Raw genomic sequence first — 18,365 nt, 5'->3', positions numbered from 1 at the left:
GAACGAAACGTCGTAAAACGTGATAGAAATTTTCTGGGAATGGAATGATACGAGTCACTGATTAGTTGCTAAACTCTGCACACCGAAATCTTTTACCAGGGATGCAATAATACTCAGTTGATAATGTAAGCTGTTGAACACAGTTTATGGAGAGTGCTGATAAAGTGGTAGAGCAATGTCTTGTGACTTAAAAACTGGCTGAAAAATCTGAATACATGCCTGATGGCTTTGACATTAAATAAAGGGTACGATGCTCGTAAAGAATCACATCTGAATTTTATTGCGGGATATTATGTAACAGTCTCACTACAATGTAATGTAATGTCATGAATTAAGTGGTAATTACTGTAGTGTGTGTATGAATGTCAGAATTCTACAACAAACGTAAACAGTATTCAATACATAACAAGTAACTTGTAACTAATGGTGGAAATTGTTCTTAGAAATATTTAAATGACTGCAAAACCAGGAACAACAAACAACTCATTTGACATGATTTAAATAGTGCAAGAAGACACCGGATCGCTATTGCAATATTATTCTCAGTTTCAAAGAGTCATTGTTTCTATACAATTGTGTTATATCAAAATGGTGGTTTCACGACAATATTCGATGTTACTGAATTATGCAGATACATTTACATGACATCAGAGAAACAGCATTTGATTCAATTCGCAGTTTCATGTCTTTACTACAGACTTGCCATAGCTATAGGTATGTTAGTATCTAACATCGTATCTGCATACCACCATAATAATTTTGCTGGAGGCACGTGAATATTACGACACTAATAGCACATGGACGTAAAAAAATAGTAATCTGCTATGTTTTAAGTATTTACAGCGATCAGTTTAGTGCTTGTTTATACAATCATAGAAAAATCTCTGTTGGGGAAGAAACAACCAGTTTGGGTCTACGTGAAGTGACCATTTTAACCACTGTACGCTGCCGATTTTATTCCTTTAATGCACCAGACATTTAATTTACATTATTCGCCAGTTTTGGCCTTAAGCCACTATCAAACGTCTGTAATATAATATCAAAAATAAATACAGTAAATAGGTAAGACAGATTAATGAACAACAATATGCTTGCATGTTACATTTGTTGTTTAAAATATTAAATGATGAAGCCGATTTATGTGCCACATTTAAAAATTCTTTTATTTCATGTTATGTGGGGACTCTCACATATACACATATCAAATGCCACAAATATAGCCTTGTGCATACCTATCAGCTTACAAGCACATCTTTCATAACACATCACACAGGCAAAATTCTTACTGACAGCTAGCTTATAAGACCATATACATTTAACAGCATACTTTGCGCTTTCCTGCATTCATACATAAACATAACTGTTAAAAACTGCAGGTAACATGCATCATCCAAAGATAAAATACATGCATGATTTAGATCATCTTAACCCATCAGTTTTCCCTCTGATACGAATCTGTACAGGATAATAGTGCACAGTAATTCCTCATAATTTTGTAGTTGAAATTAACGTCAGTTTTTCGAGATAAAGTAAATAAAAGGGTCAGTCTGCCATGCTCCTTTTAAAATTGCCATGTTCACAATCCGAGAACAATCATAGTGAAATCTGAAAGTTTCAAATATCAGTTAAATATTATGTAGTCATCTCCATAATGCTGTTCCAAACTAATATTGCTGTGTGCAGGATTAGGCAGAGAATACTCTCTCTTAATTTCAGGTCTTAGATGATTCGTACTTTGACTAGAACTCGGTATCCTAGCTGCACTTTTGGCTGATGACCAATTAAAACAAGTAAAAGACAGGCTGTCTTGTGAAGAAACTTTAATGTGTTCTAGTCCTACAGAAGTTATCAACTGTTACTATTTTACAAGTAATTATTGATTATGAATTCCAGATACTTTCAAAGATTTATACTACCACTAATTGGATTAAATCAACATTTACCTTTCATTCGTGCAACCCTGTCAGGATAGTGGTTTGTGACAACTTTTGATTTCTGCAGTGACTTTTGAAACGTAGTCATTATTACACAAATATATTCGAAAATTGTGAATACTCTAACATTCTGCATTGTGTCTGTTGTTCTATATCGTGTCTCCCTACCACTTTCGCGCAACGATGCTCTGAGCATGTTTTTTAGGGAATTGACTAGTTTGAACCTGGGACCTATTGCTGGTAAGGAGACGTCAGACCACACATGACATGTAGAGTTCAGAAGAGTTCAGTGAGACTAGCGATGATATAACCAAATACTTAATGATTTCAGCGTCAGCTCCACTGCACTCCCTGTAAAAGAATCTTAATACTAACTAAATTTAGTGGAAGGGGTTCAAGGCTTTCCTATTTTTAGTTAGCTGGTAAAATAACGTCGAAAAAGCAGTTAAGTTTACCATTGGAAATTTTATTCTACTCACAAAACATTGTTTATAAATTGCACTATTGATAAAAGGAAATGTTTTAATACAGGATGGTAAAAACCAACTGCGTTCAACAACAATGTGAACGAATATTCCCTGAATGGGTTTCCAAGTTATACAATGGATCGAAGGATGACCCATGCCATATCACATCTATAATCTAGGTTTAATTTAAGTTTCCCAAAAGAGAAAACTATCAAAATGGTCTACAGTGACCCTCAATTATCTTTAATTACTTATCTAACTTGTCGTAAATTACAGTGGCTGATGTGGCTTCTCAATAACTATATAACAGAAAAATCATCGCGTTTCAGATTTTTACTTCAAGTGGCAAATGTGAACACCATGAGCTTTAATTGACGATCGACACTAGTATTACGCAAAAAGGAGATGTAACAGATGAGACTTCTGCAGTTCTGAGTGAAGCTTTATGCGCTGTTATGCGGCATCGCGTGCGTTCATTACATTGTCGGTGTTCGTCAGGGGGCGGCGAGCAGCACAGCTCCGCTCACCTCGCCGTCTCCAAAGCAACTCTCTCCTAACTTCTCCTTACTACAATTTACCGAAGTTGGTTTAAAAAAACTATCTGGCTGTGTTTTCATCCGACCAATCAGGGTCTCAATGTTAACCTTAAGCTCCGCCTACAAAAATTCTGTCTATCCAATGAGAAACGTTTTACTTTTCGTGGTGGGGCAATGTTTTTAAAGTTTGCAACGTAACAGAGACGCGAAAAAGTCTCACGCTAAAACTTGCAGCTGGTGTGGTCCTTTTAGTGTTATAGATAAATCTATACTGTTCTTCTGGAGGGCTCTATCTTTTAACATGGGCTGGGGGGTGGTCCTGACGTAACAGAGACGCGGAAAAGTCTCACGCTAAAACTTGCTTCTGGGGTGGCCCTTTTAGTGTTATCGTAAGATCTATACTGTTCTTCTGGAGGGCTCTAGCTTTTAACATGGGCTGGGGGGTGGTCCTAGCGGTTAGCTGGAGACGTGGGTGTCCGTCCCTTATCGTAGGGCCTTCTAGCTTAACACGGTTCTGCTCTCGGCTCCTGTTCTCGTTTCTCCCCTCGGAACTGCGTCTGCCTCACGGTGGGAAGGTATGACATGCGTTTAGGCATTCTTGTGTTAGTCTGTGGTATTCCATTTGCTCACTCGTTACTCGTATTACTTTGGTTTATTTAATGTCACGATTTATTCAGAGCTATGTGACATACTACTGGATTTGCTTATCATGTCAGGGTTTTCATGGAGGGTGTTGGATTGCCTGACACCTTACAATACGTTTTGATGTCAGCTGAATGTTTTATTAGTGACACATGAAAATTTGTGGTGGACCGGCACCCAAACACGGATACACCACTCATCGCGTGTGGTCGCATTTACCACTTCGGCAATCCGTACACGTCTCTTAGGTCGACAAAAAATTCCATTTGCCATGTTGTCGATTGTAAAGTAACTTACAGAAACTGTATAACGACTGGCATTGTCAAAATGAGTGGTAAACGTATTCTGTCAGTTTAGTTCGTTTCCGAAAGTTAAAAGGTGAACATCTATGTGAAATTGGTGATAAGCATCTTACACGTGTCGATAGTTTCTTAACCACTAGCATTTGTGAACTTTTTAAAAATTCTTGGAGGAGTTGTCACTTGCTGAGCTACGGTACGATATATAGACGTCGTCAAATTTACAAAGCTGGTCACTGAAATAAGCTGTGAATTAATGAACGTGAAGAGATATGAAATCTAAATTCTACTGTGTGGTGTAGATAATTTATAATAACAGCTAACCACTGTCAGCAACCTCAGGAAGGAGATTACAGGATTCACTATAACAGACTTTTGGGTCAGAAGCATATTAACCAGGTCGATAAGTTAGATGATCTAGAACAGTCCATTAATAACTCCACTCTTCTCTGTTAATCGGGTCTTCTCATCAAATTTTGAATTAATTAATGTAGTGAACGCAGAAGGACGAAACCTCACAATTTCTGCCCAGAAATATGCACCAGCCACAGCACGTTAACTCACAGCAGATAAACGAGAGAATAGTATCCAGTTCTTAGTGACAAGTGGGGCGCACTCACCGATGAGCTCGCTGGTCTCGTTGGGGTTGGCGGTGGCGCCGTACTCCCGCGTCAGCATCAGCGAGTCCTGGCCGGCGCCGTACAGCAGGTGCGGCAGCGCGTTCAGCAGGCAGAACGCCACCACGGTGTACAGGCCGAACGTCATCCAGCGCGGCCGGTGGCCGCGGCCCGCGTAGTACGTGATCACCGCCGACACCAGCATCGTGCTGATGTCGTTGCCGATGGAGATGAAACCTGCCGCACACCAGCACGTCGTGTCTCAAGTCGTGGCGCCATCTCAGTTAAAATGTATACGACCAGTAATCTCCCTACCCTTTCCCCCTATCCCCGATTCTTTACAGAACCAAACTCCCATGTATGAAACTGATTCAGACATCTGATTACTTTAAATATTTGAAGTGAAGCATGTACCGGGTTGTTATAATTATAGATGCTCACTGAAGTCCAGTGTAGGCTATAGTTTTTGTATGGCAGCGAAACTTGACAGATATGCTAACGCACTATTCTGGAACAGATTTATGCTGAAAAAAAAAATAGTTCCAATTTCGGGCACCAGGTGCAAATCTGGCGCTGTACAGTATCTCATAAACTTCTCCGATGCTGATATCCAACAAACTGTGTTAGCGGCGTTTAATAATAAAATCAATATTATGCCTTCCTCACTTGTTGCACCTTTTCTACCACCATTTTGTTCCTAATCCATTACAAAGGGAGACATTTTAATACGTTTTTCTTGCATTCACAGTACCAGACATGCACCAGTGCTGAACCAAACGAAGAACGCGCTTGATAACATCATTTCACGCGCAATGGCCTGATTGGTTAACTTCAAAGCTAATTGACTCGGGAACGGCGCAGTGTATCCAATTTCTTTCTTAGAAATTATTTCTCAGCACAACTTAACCTGCAACAACCTTAGAAGTTTCCACAGTGTTTCTAAGCACCCTCTATATCGGTGCCCTGGAGTCTATCTCTCCCTCCTCCTGCATTTAATTCTAATGATGTTCCATAGCAAATATCACTCCGTAAGAAGTAAGACAGTTATTTAGGCAAACTGCCCTCTGGAAAAGTGTGATGCGTAACCTAACATTCAAGTGATAATTTTGGGTGACTGCTTAGGTTCTAATGCGACAAAGTCACATTTTGTTCGATGCACCTGTAAGAACGGTGTAAATCTCTGTAACGCTGGTTATTTGTCTGTGATCCTCTGAGCATATTTACATGAATGACACGAACACTTTTGACATATTTATATGATTTTTAATACAAAAAATTATCACTAGATATACTTACTATATAAAAAGGTGACCCAGCGGCACAGAATCAGTGATGTGGCAGTCTCACTGATGGGCTGGCCCTGGAAAGTGGTCGTAACACTGCCACGGGACGTTTATACTAACGAAGATCCTACTGTCAAGTCTCGGAAAGGGCTGATATTGCACGAGATGAACGTTGCGATACCAAGTTGTCTATTAAGTGAATATGTTACATAAGGCTTTCATCCTGACTAGGATCTGCCAGAGTAAACGGTTCGGAAATAGAAAGATATAGAGATAACTTCTCTGCTCTGCAAGAGGTGAATGGAGCAATGAAGGGACGACACGACAATGGACTGTACCGAAAACGTCAAACAAAAATTATTATCAGTGAACATTAACTGAATTGTGACAAACCTGAAGTATCTCTAAGTAATCAGATACAGAACTTCGTGTCTTACCACGAGCCACAAATTCGGTAAATATACATGAATTAACCGAAATAACTGAGGAGAACTGAAACGACTTTGGAAAACGTCAGAAACAGAAATAGACTTTGCTGGGCGGTTGCAGTGCTAAGGAGCAACGAAAAGACATATATAGATTCACAACAGAGAAAAAACGATGCATTGTGGACAATCAGTTTAGCAGCAAGCTACAGGTCTGCAATTTTCTCAGGGTCATTTAGTCACAAAGATGTCTGAAAGAAACAGTGAAATCTCCCTATGTCTTTAAAATCAAACAGATAGCCCGCATAGTGATTTATGCACTGCACAAGATGAACATTACTCATTAGACAGTTCAAAAGAGCGGATATTGACGTAACCACCTAGCTGATGAGAGAAAGAAAATTAAAATATTACAAAAGCGTAAAAGAGTTTTATACAGAAAGATTAAATGATCCAGAGATAAGGCAAAGATTCAGTCTTGTCGTCAGAAATCGATCTGTATTACTTGAAAATGTCGAAAAGTAAAACACAATTACAAGCGGGTAGAAATACGAGCAGCGTAACAAGTCTCAGAGAATCCCTAGTTGTATGAAGTGTGTCAGGAAGAAATGAAAAGTAGAAAGAAAGCAGATGAGAGTCATCTAGTCAGTTTGAATAAAAGCCAAACAGTAAAGAATGTGTAAGTAGGCTGTTTAGGTTTTCTTATTGGTAACGCCACGTAGCGCTCTATATGAAAATCACTGGCTGTGCTGTGTGCAGTCTGTGGCTAGTTTGCATTGTTGTCTGCCATTGTAGTGTTGGACAGCTGGATGTAAACAGCGCGTAGCGTTGCGCAGTTGAAGGTGAGCCGCCAGCAGTGGTGGATGTGGGGAGAGAAATGGCGGAGTTTGGAAATTTGTAAGACTGGATGTCATGAACTGCTATGTATATTATGATTTTTCAACACCATTAAGGTAAATACATTGTTTGTTCTCTATTAAAATCTTTCATTTGCTAACTATGCCTATCAGTAGTTAGTGCCTTCCGTAGTTTGAATCTTTTATTTAGCTGGCAGTAGTGGCGCTCGCTGTATTGCAGTAGTTCGAGTAACCAAGATTTTTGTGAGGTAAGTGATTTGTGAAACGCATAAGTTAATGTTAGTCAGGGCCATTTTTTTGTAGGGATTTTTGAAAGTCAGGTTGCGTTGCGCAAAAAACATTGAATACACGTGACTGTGCTTAAACTGACACAAATGGAAAAAATGTAAAGCTTAAACATCATACAGTGGGAACAGGAAGTTGTTGAATGAGTTAAACATATGCTTGCAGGAGAAGATATTCGGCAGATAGTGTGTTTATCTCGAGGAACTGCAGTAATCAGACGACATACATAACATATTCTTATCAACTGGGAGTAGCGAATATAAAGCAAAAAAATAGAATGATGGGGAATCATAAACACGTTTCTTGAAATATGATATGATGTTTCTGGGAAAATGCGATAATACTGGAATTTATTACAGGGTAATAGTCTTGACCATACAGTATCTAATCGGTTCAGTTCCCATAGAGTCATCATCCAACCAAAAAGCCACTGCAAGATGCAGTACATTCAAAAGGTTGGTGCTACACACATAAAAAAAAGTGTTCCATCACGTCGGTTCCGACAGATACGGAACGGGTACAGAAAACTGAGGTAGAGATCAACATAAACATCATTTCTGCCCTTTTTATTGCTCATGAAAACCACAAATTCGTTTTGTGCCACCTTCAGAGGTGGTGGTCCAGATTTCTGCACACAGCGGTACCTCTAATACCCAGTAGCACGTCCTCTTGCATGCCTGTATTCGTCGTGGCATACTATCCACAAGTTGATCAAGGCACTGTTGGTCCAGATTGTCCCACCCTTCAACGGCGATTCGGCGTAGATCCCTCAGAGTGGTTGGTGGGTCACGTCGTCCATAAACAGCCCTTAAAATCTTTCCCAGACATGTTCGATAGAGTTCATGTCTGGAAAACATGCTGGCCACTCTATTCGACCGATGTCGTTATCCTGAAGGAAGTCATTCAAAAGATGTGCTCGATGGGGGCGCGAATTGTGGTTCCTGAAGACGAAGGTCTCGCCAGTCTGCTGCCGATAAGGTTGCACTATCGGTCTCGGAGGATGGCATTCACTTATCGTACAGCCGTCACGGCGTCTTCCATGACCACCAGCGGCGTACGTCGACCCCACATAATGCCACCCCAAAACAGCAGGGAACCTCTTCCTTGCTGCACTCGCTGGACAGTGTGTCTAAGGCGTTCAGCCTGGCCGGATTGCCTCCAAACACGTCTTTGACGATTGTGTGCTTGAAGGGATATGTGTCACTCATCGGTGAAGAGATCGTGATGTCAGTCATGAGCGGTCCGTTCGCCATGTTGTTGGGTCCATCTATACCGCGCTGCATGGTGTAGTGGTTGCAAAGATGGACCTCACCATGGACGTCGGGAGTGAAGTTGAGCATCATGCAGCCTATTGCGCACAGTTTGAGTCGTAACACGACGTCCTGTGGCTGCACGAAAATCATTATTCAACATGGTGGCATTTCTGTCAGAGTTCCTCCGAGCCATAATCCATAGGTAGCGGTCATCCACTGCAGTAGTAGCCCTTGGCCGGCCTGAGCGAGGCATGTCATCGACAGTTCCTCTCTCTCTGCACCTCCTCAGTTTCCGAACACCATCGCTTTGGTTCACTCCGAGACGCCTGGATACTTCCCTCGTAGAGAGCCCTTCCTGGCACAAAGTAACCATGCGGACGCGATCGAACCGCGGTATTGACCGTCTAGGCATGGTTGAACGACAGACAACTCGAGCCATGTACCCTCCTTCCTGGTGGAATAACTGGAACTGATCAGCCATCGATCCCCTCCGTGTAATAGGCGCTGCTCATGCATAGTTGTTTACATCTTTGGGCAGGTTTAGTTACATCTCGTAACAATCAAAGGAACTTTGCCTGTGGTTCAATATCCATAGTCAACGTCTATCTTCAGGAGTTCTGGAAACCGGGTTGATGCAAAACTTATTTTGATGTGTGTGTATGACAAATGTACAAATATTCAGTATGTAACAACCTATTAAGCTTTGGAAAGAAGTGTGCAGTCAGCTTTCGATCTAAAGATCCTCTAATGGCAAACACCAGAAATCAGTTTAATCGTTGTGTGATGATGACGGTTTATTGCTAACGGTCTCCTGTTTTGTAATAAGCTTGAATAGTCAGCACCTGGGGAGGTTAATTCACTCGGATGGATATTTAAAAATCCACCAGCGAGATGCACAACAGAACTGCGATCACAATCGCTTACAGTGGGTGATAAAAACGCTTGAAGTATCGGAAAATCTGTGCGAAGATTTATCTCGTACCTGACATTCGATATGACTTGATCGAAAGTATTGGGACACACCTAGAAAATGTGGAATTGCCCACTGGATGTCACGAGACGTGGACCCGTCAGTGTAAAAGGTGGGCGGTAGAGAAGCAGTTACAGTAGAATGGGTGGATCAGGAGAGCTAAGTGACTTCGACGTAGGTCAGTCACTGGATGTCACCCGAGTAACAAATCCGTGAGGGACATGGCACCCCTTCTATAGCTGCCCAAGTCGACTGTTGGTGATGCGAAGGATCAACCACAACTAAACAAGGATAATTGTGAAAAAATCGCATGAAATCAGCGGGAGAAATCACTCTTGAGATCCAAAGTGTTCCCATGAGACTAGCTAGCACAAAGAGAATGCATAGGGAGGTAAAAGGAAATGGATGTAATGTTCGAGCAACTCCTCATAACCTGTACATTTCTGTAGCCAGTGCTAAGCGACCTTTGAAGTGGTGTAAGGACTGGCCAGCGGATGGCTGGAAACGAGTGATTTGGAGCAATGAATCACGCTATTGTATGTGGCAGTCCAATGGGGTGGTCCGGGTTTGGCGAATGTCTCGAGAACTTTACCTGCCATCACGTGTAGTGTCAACAGTGAAGGATGGAGAAGATGATTTTCAGGGTTAGGACACGGTCCCTTTATGGCACTGCAGAAAACGGATGTGAACATACTTCACAGCGTTGTGTACTACTTGCAGTAGAGGAGCAGTTCGAAGATGATTATGGAATCAATACGACAATGTAGCACCTGCGAGGGAACAGTTTGTGGGCAATAAAATTCCTGACTTGAACTGGCCTACCCATATGCCCTTTGGTACGAGTCGGAACGTCGGCTTCGCTCCAGATCCCAGCGTTCAGTATCGTCTACCGTCTCTGATTTCGGCCCTTGAGGAAGAAATGGCTGCCATTCCTCCACAGACATTCAGAAAAGTCAACGAAAGTGAACTAGCAGAGTTCATGAGCTATAAATGCGAAGGGTGGACATATCTCACATTAATGTCCACTAAAATAGTCCGAATATATTTGATCAGATAGTGTACTCGTATACGAGAACAGAAGATGAAACGTCGTCGTGTCTTTATGATTCAGAAACTTAGAATAAGGGCATGGAGTGGTATCATACACCTCTACCAAGACCTAAGCAGTTTAAGGTCAAACGATCAGCACAGAAACTTATGATAATGGAAGGACTTCACTCTCCTTGATTTTTAGGAAGGTATTGTAATACCAACAGCGAGCTCTACAATAAAATGCTTCCTAACCGCCAAGCAGTAATTAGCAACCGGAGATAGCCCAAGACTGACAGTAATCTACTTCTATCCAATGTTCTGGATTGGATACACTCCCGTGTCTATCTTGTAGCATAATGTCAGCTTCCGATGAGATGAAAGTGACGATGAAGAACTGCATATGACTTTTTGAAGGAGTTGATTTGAATGGTGGCAGAGGAACTTGAGGATAAAATAGATATAGATAAATTACAATGCATCTTTGACATGAATGGACAGGGTGATAGGTGATGTGTTTGGTACATCAGGGATAGCTTTCGTGGTACTACAGAGGAGGCAGAGAGTACATCCAAATAACTGAGGACGTAGGGCGCAAGTGCTCTTCTGAGATGGAGGCGTTGTCACAGGAGACGAGTTCGTGGCGGGCCTTATCGCAAATGGCAGAAGACGGACGACTAGAAAAAGATCCTAGTGAAACAGAACTCTATGGCGATTACTTATTATATAGAGCTTCCGCAACGGCCCACATTTTAACAGGTAGACTACACGGATCCATAGAAGATGTCCACATAAACACTTTCACCAAATGCTAAAAAACGATACTACGTATTTTCGTCCTTCTACGAGCTTATTTTTAATTTTTCAGTATAGAAGGAACTCATTTCTACCGATAAAGAATGATAAGAGCATCTTACGGCTATTGGATGTATCTAACGTTACTGGAACTTTTGAGGTGGAGACCATAACTCAGTGTGCCCAGAGTTCGTGCAAGTGCAAGTTATCACCATCTTTCGAAGTCTGTGGAAAGTCAAATCATCGCTATGGAGGTTCACAGGAGTATCATAAAGAAAGATGAAACACACAACTGGTCGCAGGGCAATGACTCCAGAACGAATGGTGGCGAGATGGCCTAAGCCAACGGTGTGGTGAGAATAGCAGGTACTGCTCCTTCCAAAGAAGACAATGGGATTGTTCGACTGACTCTGACAAATAGACGAATGACAACAGCTGAAATTCGAGAGGTTGCAGGCGAAACGCCATGGGGAACCATCGGGAAGAGACTACCCGAAGCTCAGTTGAGATCTCTAGTCCCTATTAGTGGTTTACATTTGGCACCAATTGCCGATATGGCGAAAGTTATACCTAATGTTCCAAATGATTCGATTTTTCCTCTTGCTTGACGTACATATCTGAGATAGTACCAAATGCTGGTAAAACTGAAATATAAACCTCTATGACAGTCAGCAGGGTCCTGTGCAGACCAAGAGTTAAATGGGACATTGAGTGTCATTATATGGTGTTTAACTACGAACGTAGTTTCTGTTTGTACCTGTCGCATCGATGACAACGTGTCTCCTGGCCTCCTGGTGAAATATGGCAGGTAGCAGGGATTTAGGAAATCCATACCTATCGAATTCTTGGAAATCATGCTGTGGGGAGCAGGTGGACGGTATCAAATGACATATTCCAGCAAGATAATGCAAGATCCTACAAGGCAGTTCACACCACTGACGCCTTGAAGAATGGACGGACCTTTGAATGGCCTGCCCAGTCCCCCAAACAGCCAACGAAAGAGCATGTCTAGTATGCAATGGAAAGACATATACTTTTATACTGGCCTGTATTGGATATCAGTACGTGTTTCAGGCATGGAAAGATATTACAGAAGATGAAATTGGTAAATTGTTTGGTTCGACGCCTTAAGGAATACAAGTGTATATTTGCAGCTTTGGGCGTCACTTCTCATACTAATGTTGGCGATGAACGAAGTTCTAAATGGAATTCATTTCATACCTTTCAAGTGATGTACGAATCCATAATATTTTATAAATTTCGGAGTGGTGCCTCGTGATATGACCTTCTTGATTTCCGTCGGTCTAACATTACTGTCAACAAAGCCCACAACTTGTGAAACCAAACTTTATGGAGATTACTTGCTTCTACTCGGTGCCACTTTTTAACAGGCAACAGGACAAATCCACAAACCAGCAAACCCATATCCTTATTATAGAGAAAAGTGATTTCTTTTCTTCACTTACACTCATTATATTGTTGTTATTATCGTATTCAGTACGAAGATGGTTTGATCCAACTCTCCACGCTAGTCTGTCCTGTGCAAGCGTCTTCATCTCTGTTTAACTGGTGCAACCTACATCCCTTTGAACGTGCTTCCTGTAGTCCAGCCTTTGTCTGTCTCTGCAGTCCCCTTCGGTTACCAAATTCACGACTTGTAGATGCCTTAAGAGAGGTCATGTCAACCCCTTCTTTCTTTTAATCAAGTTGTCCCATAAACTTTTTATCCCTCGAAACCCGATTCCAAGCCTCGTCAATAGTTATTCGATTTACCCATCTAACTTTCACCACTCTTATGTGACATTACAACCCAAAAGCTTCGATTCTCTTTTTGTCTGAATCGGTCATCGGTCATGTTTCACCTCTGTTCAATGCTACAAGCCAGACAGTTATCTTCAGACAAGACGTCCTAACATTCAAATCTATATTCGGTATTGCCAAATTTCTCTTTTTTTTTGAAAATCTTTTCTTGCTATTGCCAGTCTACAAAAACTCAAAACATGCCTGTTACTTTTAGCGTCCCTTTTCCGAATATAGTTTCCTTGTTATCAAATGTTTACTTTTTCTAATTTAAATATCCTTTGTTTTCCTATTGTTTATGTTCATCTTACAACCTCTTATCAAGGCATTATCCATTCCATACAACTGCTCTTCCAAGTCCTTTGCCGTCTGTGACAAAATAACTATGTCATCGGCAAACCTGGAAGTATACTCTTCTTCCTGAACTTTAATTACCTTTCTAAAATTCTCTTTCTCTTCCTTCACTGATTGCTCATTGTACAGACTGAATATCGGGGATGGGCTGCAACCACGTCTGACTCCGTTCTCTCTCTCTAATTCCCTTTCATGTCCTTCGACTTATATAACAGCAACCTGATTTCTTACAAGTTGTAGATTTCGCCCCTTATTGTTTTCAGACAGGATTCAACTAAATTCCCTTTACAGATGTTAAGGAGTTAAACTGGGGACCATCGTGGTTAAATTAGCAAAGGCATTCATATCCGGAAACGTATCGTTTCTGCGCTACAAGCGAAATACCGCAACACACGTTCAACTCACCCGCATTTTCGGCGCCACTGTCTAAGGTATTACATACGGTATCTGTGTACAAGCCATTCAGTCGGGTTTGTGATCAACAGAGACTGGTTTGGCTGTTTCCTTGTGGTCATCGTTCGTAATGTACCACTGTACCTGCCCAGAGAGGTTTGCACCTGCTGTTGTCCTTGTTGTCTTGGTTCACACTGCGCTATTGTATCTGCCCAGAAACGTATATACCTGCTGTTGTGCTTGCGGTGTATGCTCACACAGTACTACTGTACAGCTCTTACCATTCGATCCAGTACAGAAGCTGTAGGTACATTTCATTTTTTGTTGTTGCTGTTGACCGTACCGAACTATACATTTGCGGCATACGCCGGCATGATGTTATTGTACGACTGCCTGAGCTGAACGTTCTCCCGACTTAAACCTGCTAGACTACTACTTGTCAGGCCACACGAAATCCTTGATTCACGAGACACCTTTGGCATTCGAGGAAGACCTACTGGCGCGTTATGGCTGCGCCAGATGATGTAGGACCAGGCATTGGTCATCGTGTGTACAGAAAGATGGTACGGACGTACCGCATCAGTGTTGACGTCGGTGGTCGTGACATCGAGTCCTGCTTGTAAGTGGACTCAGACGAAAAGCAGCAGGAGTCAGGGACCAACGTTTATTGTCGTATTTTACGTGAATCGGGAAAACGGTACATGTACCGACTTTGCTTTCATATATTACGAACCGCACGCCCAGCGCAAAACTGCAAGCGATTGAAGAAAAGAGCAGCTGACTCCTGTATATAAGAAGGATAAAAAAGGGCCCCACAAAGTTACAGACCAATGTCTTTAACATCGGTTTTCTGCAGAATCCTTGAGCACATTCTCAGTTCGAATACTATAAATTTTCTTGAGACAGAAAAGCTTCTGTCCACGAATCAGCACGCTTTTAGACAGCAGAGACATGAGTGGCTCGAAGACTTCTTAAGTAACAAAAACCTAGCATGTTGTCCTCGACGGCGAGTGTACACCAGAGACAAATATATCGTCAGGAGTGCCCCAAGGAAATGTGATATGACCATCGTTATTTTCTATGTACATAAATGATTTGGAGAACAGGGCAAGCGGCAGTCTGTTTGGTGATGATGCTGAGGTGAATGGGAAGGTGTCGTGGCTGAGTGACTGGTGGAGATTACAAGATGACTCTAGCTGGTGTGATGAATGGGAGCAGACTCAAAATATAGAAAACTGTAAGTTAATGCAGATGACTAGGAAAAACAAACCCGTAATAGAGTAAAGCATTAGTGGTGTGGTGCTTGACACGGTCAAGTCCATTAAATATCTGGACATAACGTTGTAAAGCAATAGGAAATGAAATGAGCATCTAAGAATTACGCCGGCTGGAGTGGCCGAGCGGTTCTAGGCTCTACAATGTGGAACCGCGCGACCGCTACGGTCGCAGGTTCGAAACCTGCCTCGGACATGGATGTGTGTGATGTCCTTAGGTTAGTTAGGTTTCAGTAGTTCTACGTTCAGGGGACTGATGACCTCAGAAGTTAAGTCCCATAGTTCTCAGAGCCATCTAAGAATTGCGTTGGGTAGGCGAATAGTTGACCACGGGTTATTGGAAGAATTTTAGGAAAGTGTGGTTCAACTGTAAAGGAGACCGCATATACGACTTTGTGCGACCCATTGTTCCAATGTTTGGGATTCGCACCAGGCCGGATTAAAGCAACATATCGAAGCAATTCAGAGGAGGGCTGCTAGGTTTGTTACCGGTAGGTTCGAAGAACTCGCAAGTATTACAGGGGTGCTTCAGGAACTCAGACAGGAGTCACTGGAGGATGGGAATCATTGGAGGTAAGGTTGCGTTCTTTTCGAGGAGCACTACTGAGAAAATTTAGAAAACCGGCATTTGAGGATGGCTGGAAAATGATTCTACTGCCACTAACGGGTAAGGAGCCCGAAGATTGGAGAGATTAAGGCTCGTACAGAGACATATAGATAGTCCCTTTTCCCTTTCTCTGTTTTGAGTGGAACAGGAAAGGCAATGACTAGTGGTACAGGGTATTCCCTGCCACGCACCATACTGTGCTTGTGGAGTATGTTTGTAGATGAATTACTTGTCCGCCACTAAAAGTCCTTTAAGTCTGTGAAGCGGACTTAAGCTCACCCTTTATAAGCAAGGTCCGCCTTCAGGCCACAAGTGGCCCATCGGGACCATCCGACCGCCGTGTCATCCTCACTGAGGATGTGGATAGGAGGAGCGTGTGGTCAGCACACCGCTCTCCCACTCGTTATGATGGTTTTCTTTGACCGGAGCCGCTACTATTCGGTCGAGTAGCTCCTCAATTGGCATCACGGGGCTGAGTGCATCTAGAAAAATGGCAACAGCGCACGACAGCCCGGATAATCACCCAACCAAGAGCCGGCCACGCCCGACAGCGCTTAACTTCGGTCATCTGACGGGAACTGGTGTATCCATTGCGGCAAGGCCGTTGCCTCACCTTGTATAAAAAAAAAGCACTCCGTCTCCAGGCCACGAGTGGCGCACCGGGACCATCCGACCGCCTTGTCATCCTCAGTGGAGGATGCGGACAGGAGGGGCGTGGGGTTGTAAGGGGTCCGTAGGCCCTTACTATAAATTTGCACTCGGCACAGGTCGATAGGGCGAACAATCGATTGTGTCGTGTTGCGAGGGCGAGTGTGGAGTTGAGCCAGTGCCATGTTGCGGGTAGAGGTGTGTGGAGGTCTTTGTTTAAATGCAAGGCTTTAACGGAGAAGGGAGTCGCCATCGGCGTGGTTAGACCCCTTTGTACTAGAATAATACCGGGAAGGTGAAGAAGTATTATTACGAAAGTGATCAGTGACATTTCTAGGGCCGATATTTGGTTTCGCGTCTACTGCGTTGGCATCACCTTGGATTGTAGTGTTGGATTGCAGTATTGGATGCAGTGATGGATTAGCGTGTGACGATAATGGAAAATGAAGAGGCCTGTGCTGAGATTAGCCGTAATTAGATATGTATGACGAAGGCAGTGACTGTCTCCCGTTTTTTGTGTTTTTGAGACGAATATAGGTTCGTAATTAGTGAAACTGTGTTGGTGTTTTTCTTGTTACCAGACATTTCATTATCACAGTATTGAACAGGACGAACTGGAAAGTAACAACTTCCGTAGCAGTCAATTCCGATTACCAGCCCCATTAGGTACACGGTCATATTAATAATAAATATTGGGCTGCTATTCGATCAGATCGGGTCGGAATAAATAAACGGAGGTGTTACAGGGTCAGCTCACCGCTCTCCCGGCCGTTATGATGGTATTCTTGACCGAACCCGCTACTCTCCGGTCGAGTAGCTCATCAATTGGCATCACGAGGCTGAGTGTACCCAGAAAAATGGAAATAGCGCATGGCGGCCTGGATGGTCACCCATCCAAGTGCCGACTACGCCCGACAGCGCTTAACTGCGGTGATCTGACGGGAACCGGTGTATCCACTGCGGCAAGGCCGTTGCCTCACCCTGTATAAAAAAAAAGCACTCTTTCTTCAGGCCACGAGTGGAGCACCGGGACCATCCGACCGCCGTGTCATCCTCAGTGGAGGATGCGGAAAGGAGGGGCGTGGGGTCAGCACACCGCTCTCCCAGTCGTTATGATGGTATTCTTGATCGAAGCCGCTACTATTCGGTCGAGTGGCTCCTCAATTGGCATCACGAGGCTGAGTGCACCCCGAAAAAAGGCAACAGCGCATGGCGGCCTGGATGGTCACCCATCCAAGCGCCGACCACTCCCGACAGCGCTTAACTTCGGTGATCTCACGGGAACCGGCGTATCCACTGCGGCAAGGCCGTTGCCCTCACCCTGTATAAGGTAGACCTTAAAAAATTAATGCTAGTTATCGTATGACTTACCAATAGTCTTGCTAGGGATCTTGAACCGCTTCTCGATGGTGGTGATGGTGCCATTGTAGTAAGAGTACGTGGCCGAATAGACACACCCCAGGATGCCGTACAGGAAGACGAAGGCCTTCTTGTTGGCGAACTTCTGCAGGAAGGCGGAGCGCAGAGGGCCGTAGCCGCAGGTGGTGTCGTCGGTGAGCGGGTGGTCGCGGTACAGCTGCTCCTCCTCCTCGGGCGTCAGCTCCCCGGGCCGCCTCTTGGCGTCGCCGTTCTTCTCGTTCTTGTCGGCCATGGCTGCCTCGCGGTGTGCTGCGGGCCGCTGCTGGCTGGTCTGGGGTCGGAGCGCTGCGCGGGACTCGGCCGGCTCAGAGGTGGCGGGGCGGCATGTGGCAGTTGAAGCAGCGGCCGCAGGGATGCCGCGCAGCGTCTGAGCGCCCAAGGCGCGCCGGCGCCGCTCTTATAACGGCCAGCCGCCGCTCGCCCCTGCGCAGATAGTGCCGGTCGTCACTCGCGTACCAGATACAGCGAGATAAAACAG

General features: G+C 43.7%; 1 protein-coding gene across 5 annotated transcripts in view; it reads right to left on the bottom strand.

The window, feature by feature from the left end:
* The window catches only part of LOC124759419 (solute carrier organic anion transporter family member 74D-like), a 225,265-nt gene that overhangs the window by 69,987 nt on the left and 136,913 nt on the right, over positions 1-18,365 (bottom strand). For all 5 annotated transcript variants that reach the window (XM_047249096.1, XM_047249093.1, XM_047249092.1 and 2 more), the window contains 2 exons: positions 17,840-18,310; positions 4,499-4,732 (listed from right to left, as the gene is read on the bottom strand). In XM_047249096.1, the coding sequence (XP_047105052.1) occupies positions 4,499-4,732; positions 17,840-18,119 (514 nt within the window). In that variant the 5' untranslated portion in view covers positions 18,120-18,310. The remainder of the gene's footprint in view (positions 1-4,498; positions 4,733-17,839; positions 18,311-18,365) is intronic.

The sequence above is a fragment of the Schistocerca piceifrons genome, chromosome 1 (assembly GCF_021461385.2).
Source record: "Schistocerca piceifrons isolate TAMUIC-IGC-003096 chromosome 1, iqSchPice1.1, whole genome shotgun sequence".
In the NCBI taxonomy this organism is placed as follows: Eukaryota; Metazoa; Arthropoda; class Insecta; order Orthoptera; family Acrididae; genus Schistocerca; species Schistocerca piceifrons.
The sequence above is the reverse complement of the archived record's forward strand: the minus strand, read 5'-3'. Positions and strand labels throughout refer to the sequence as shown.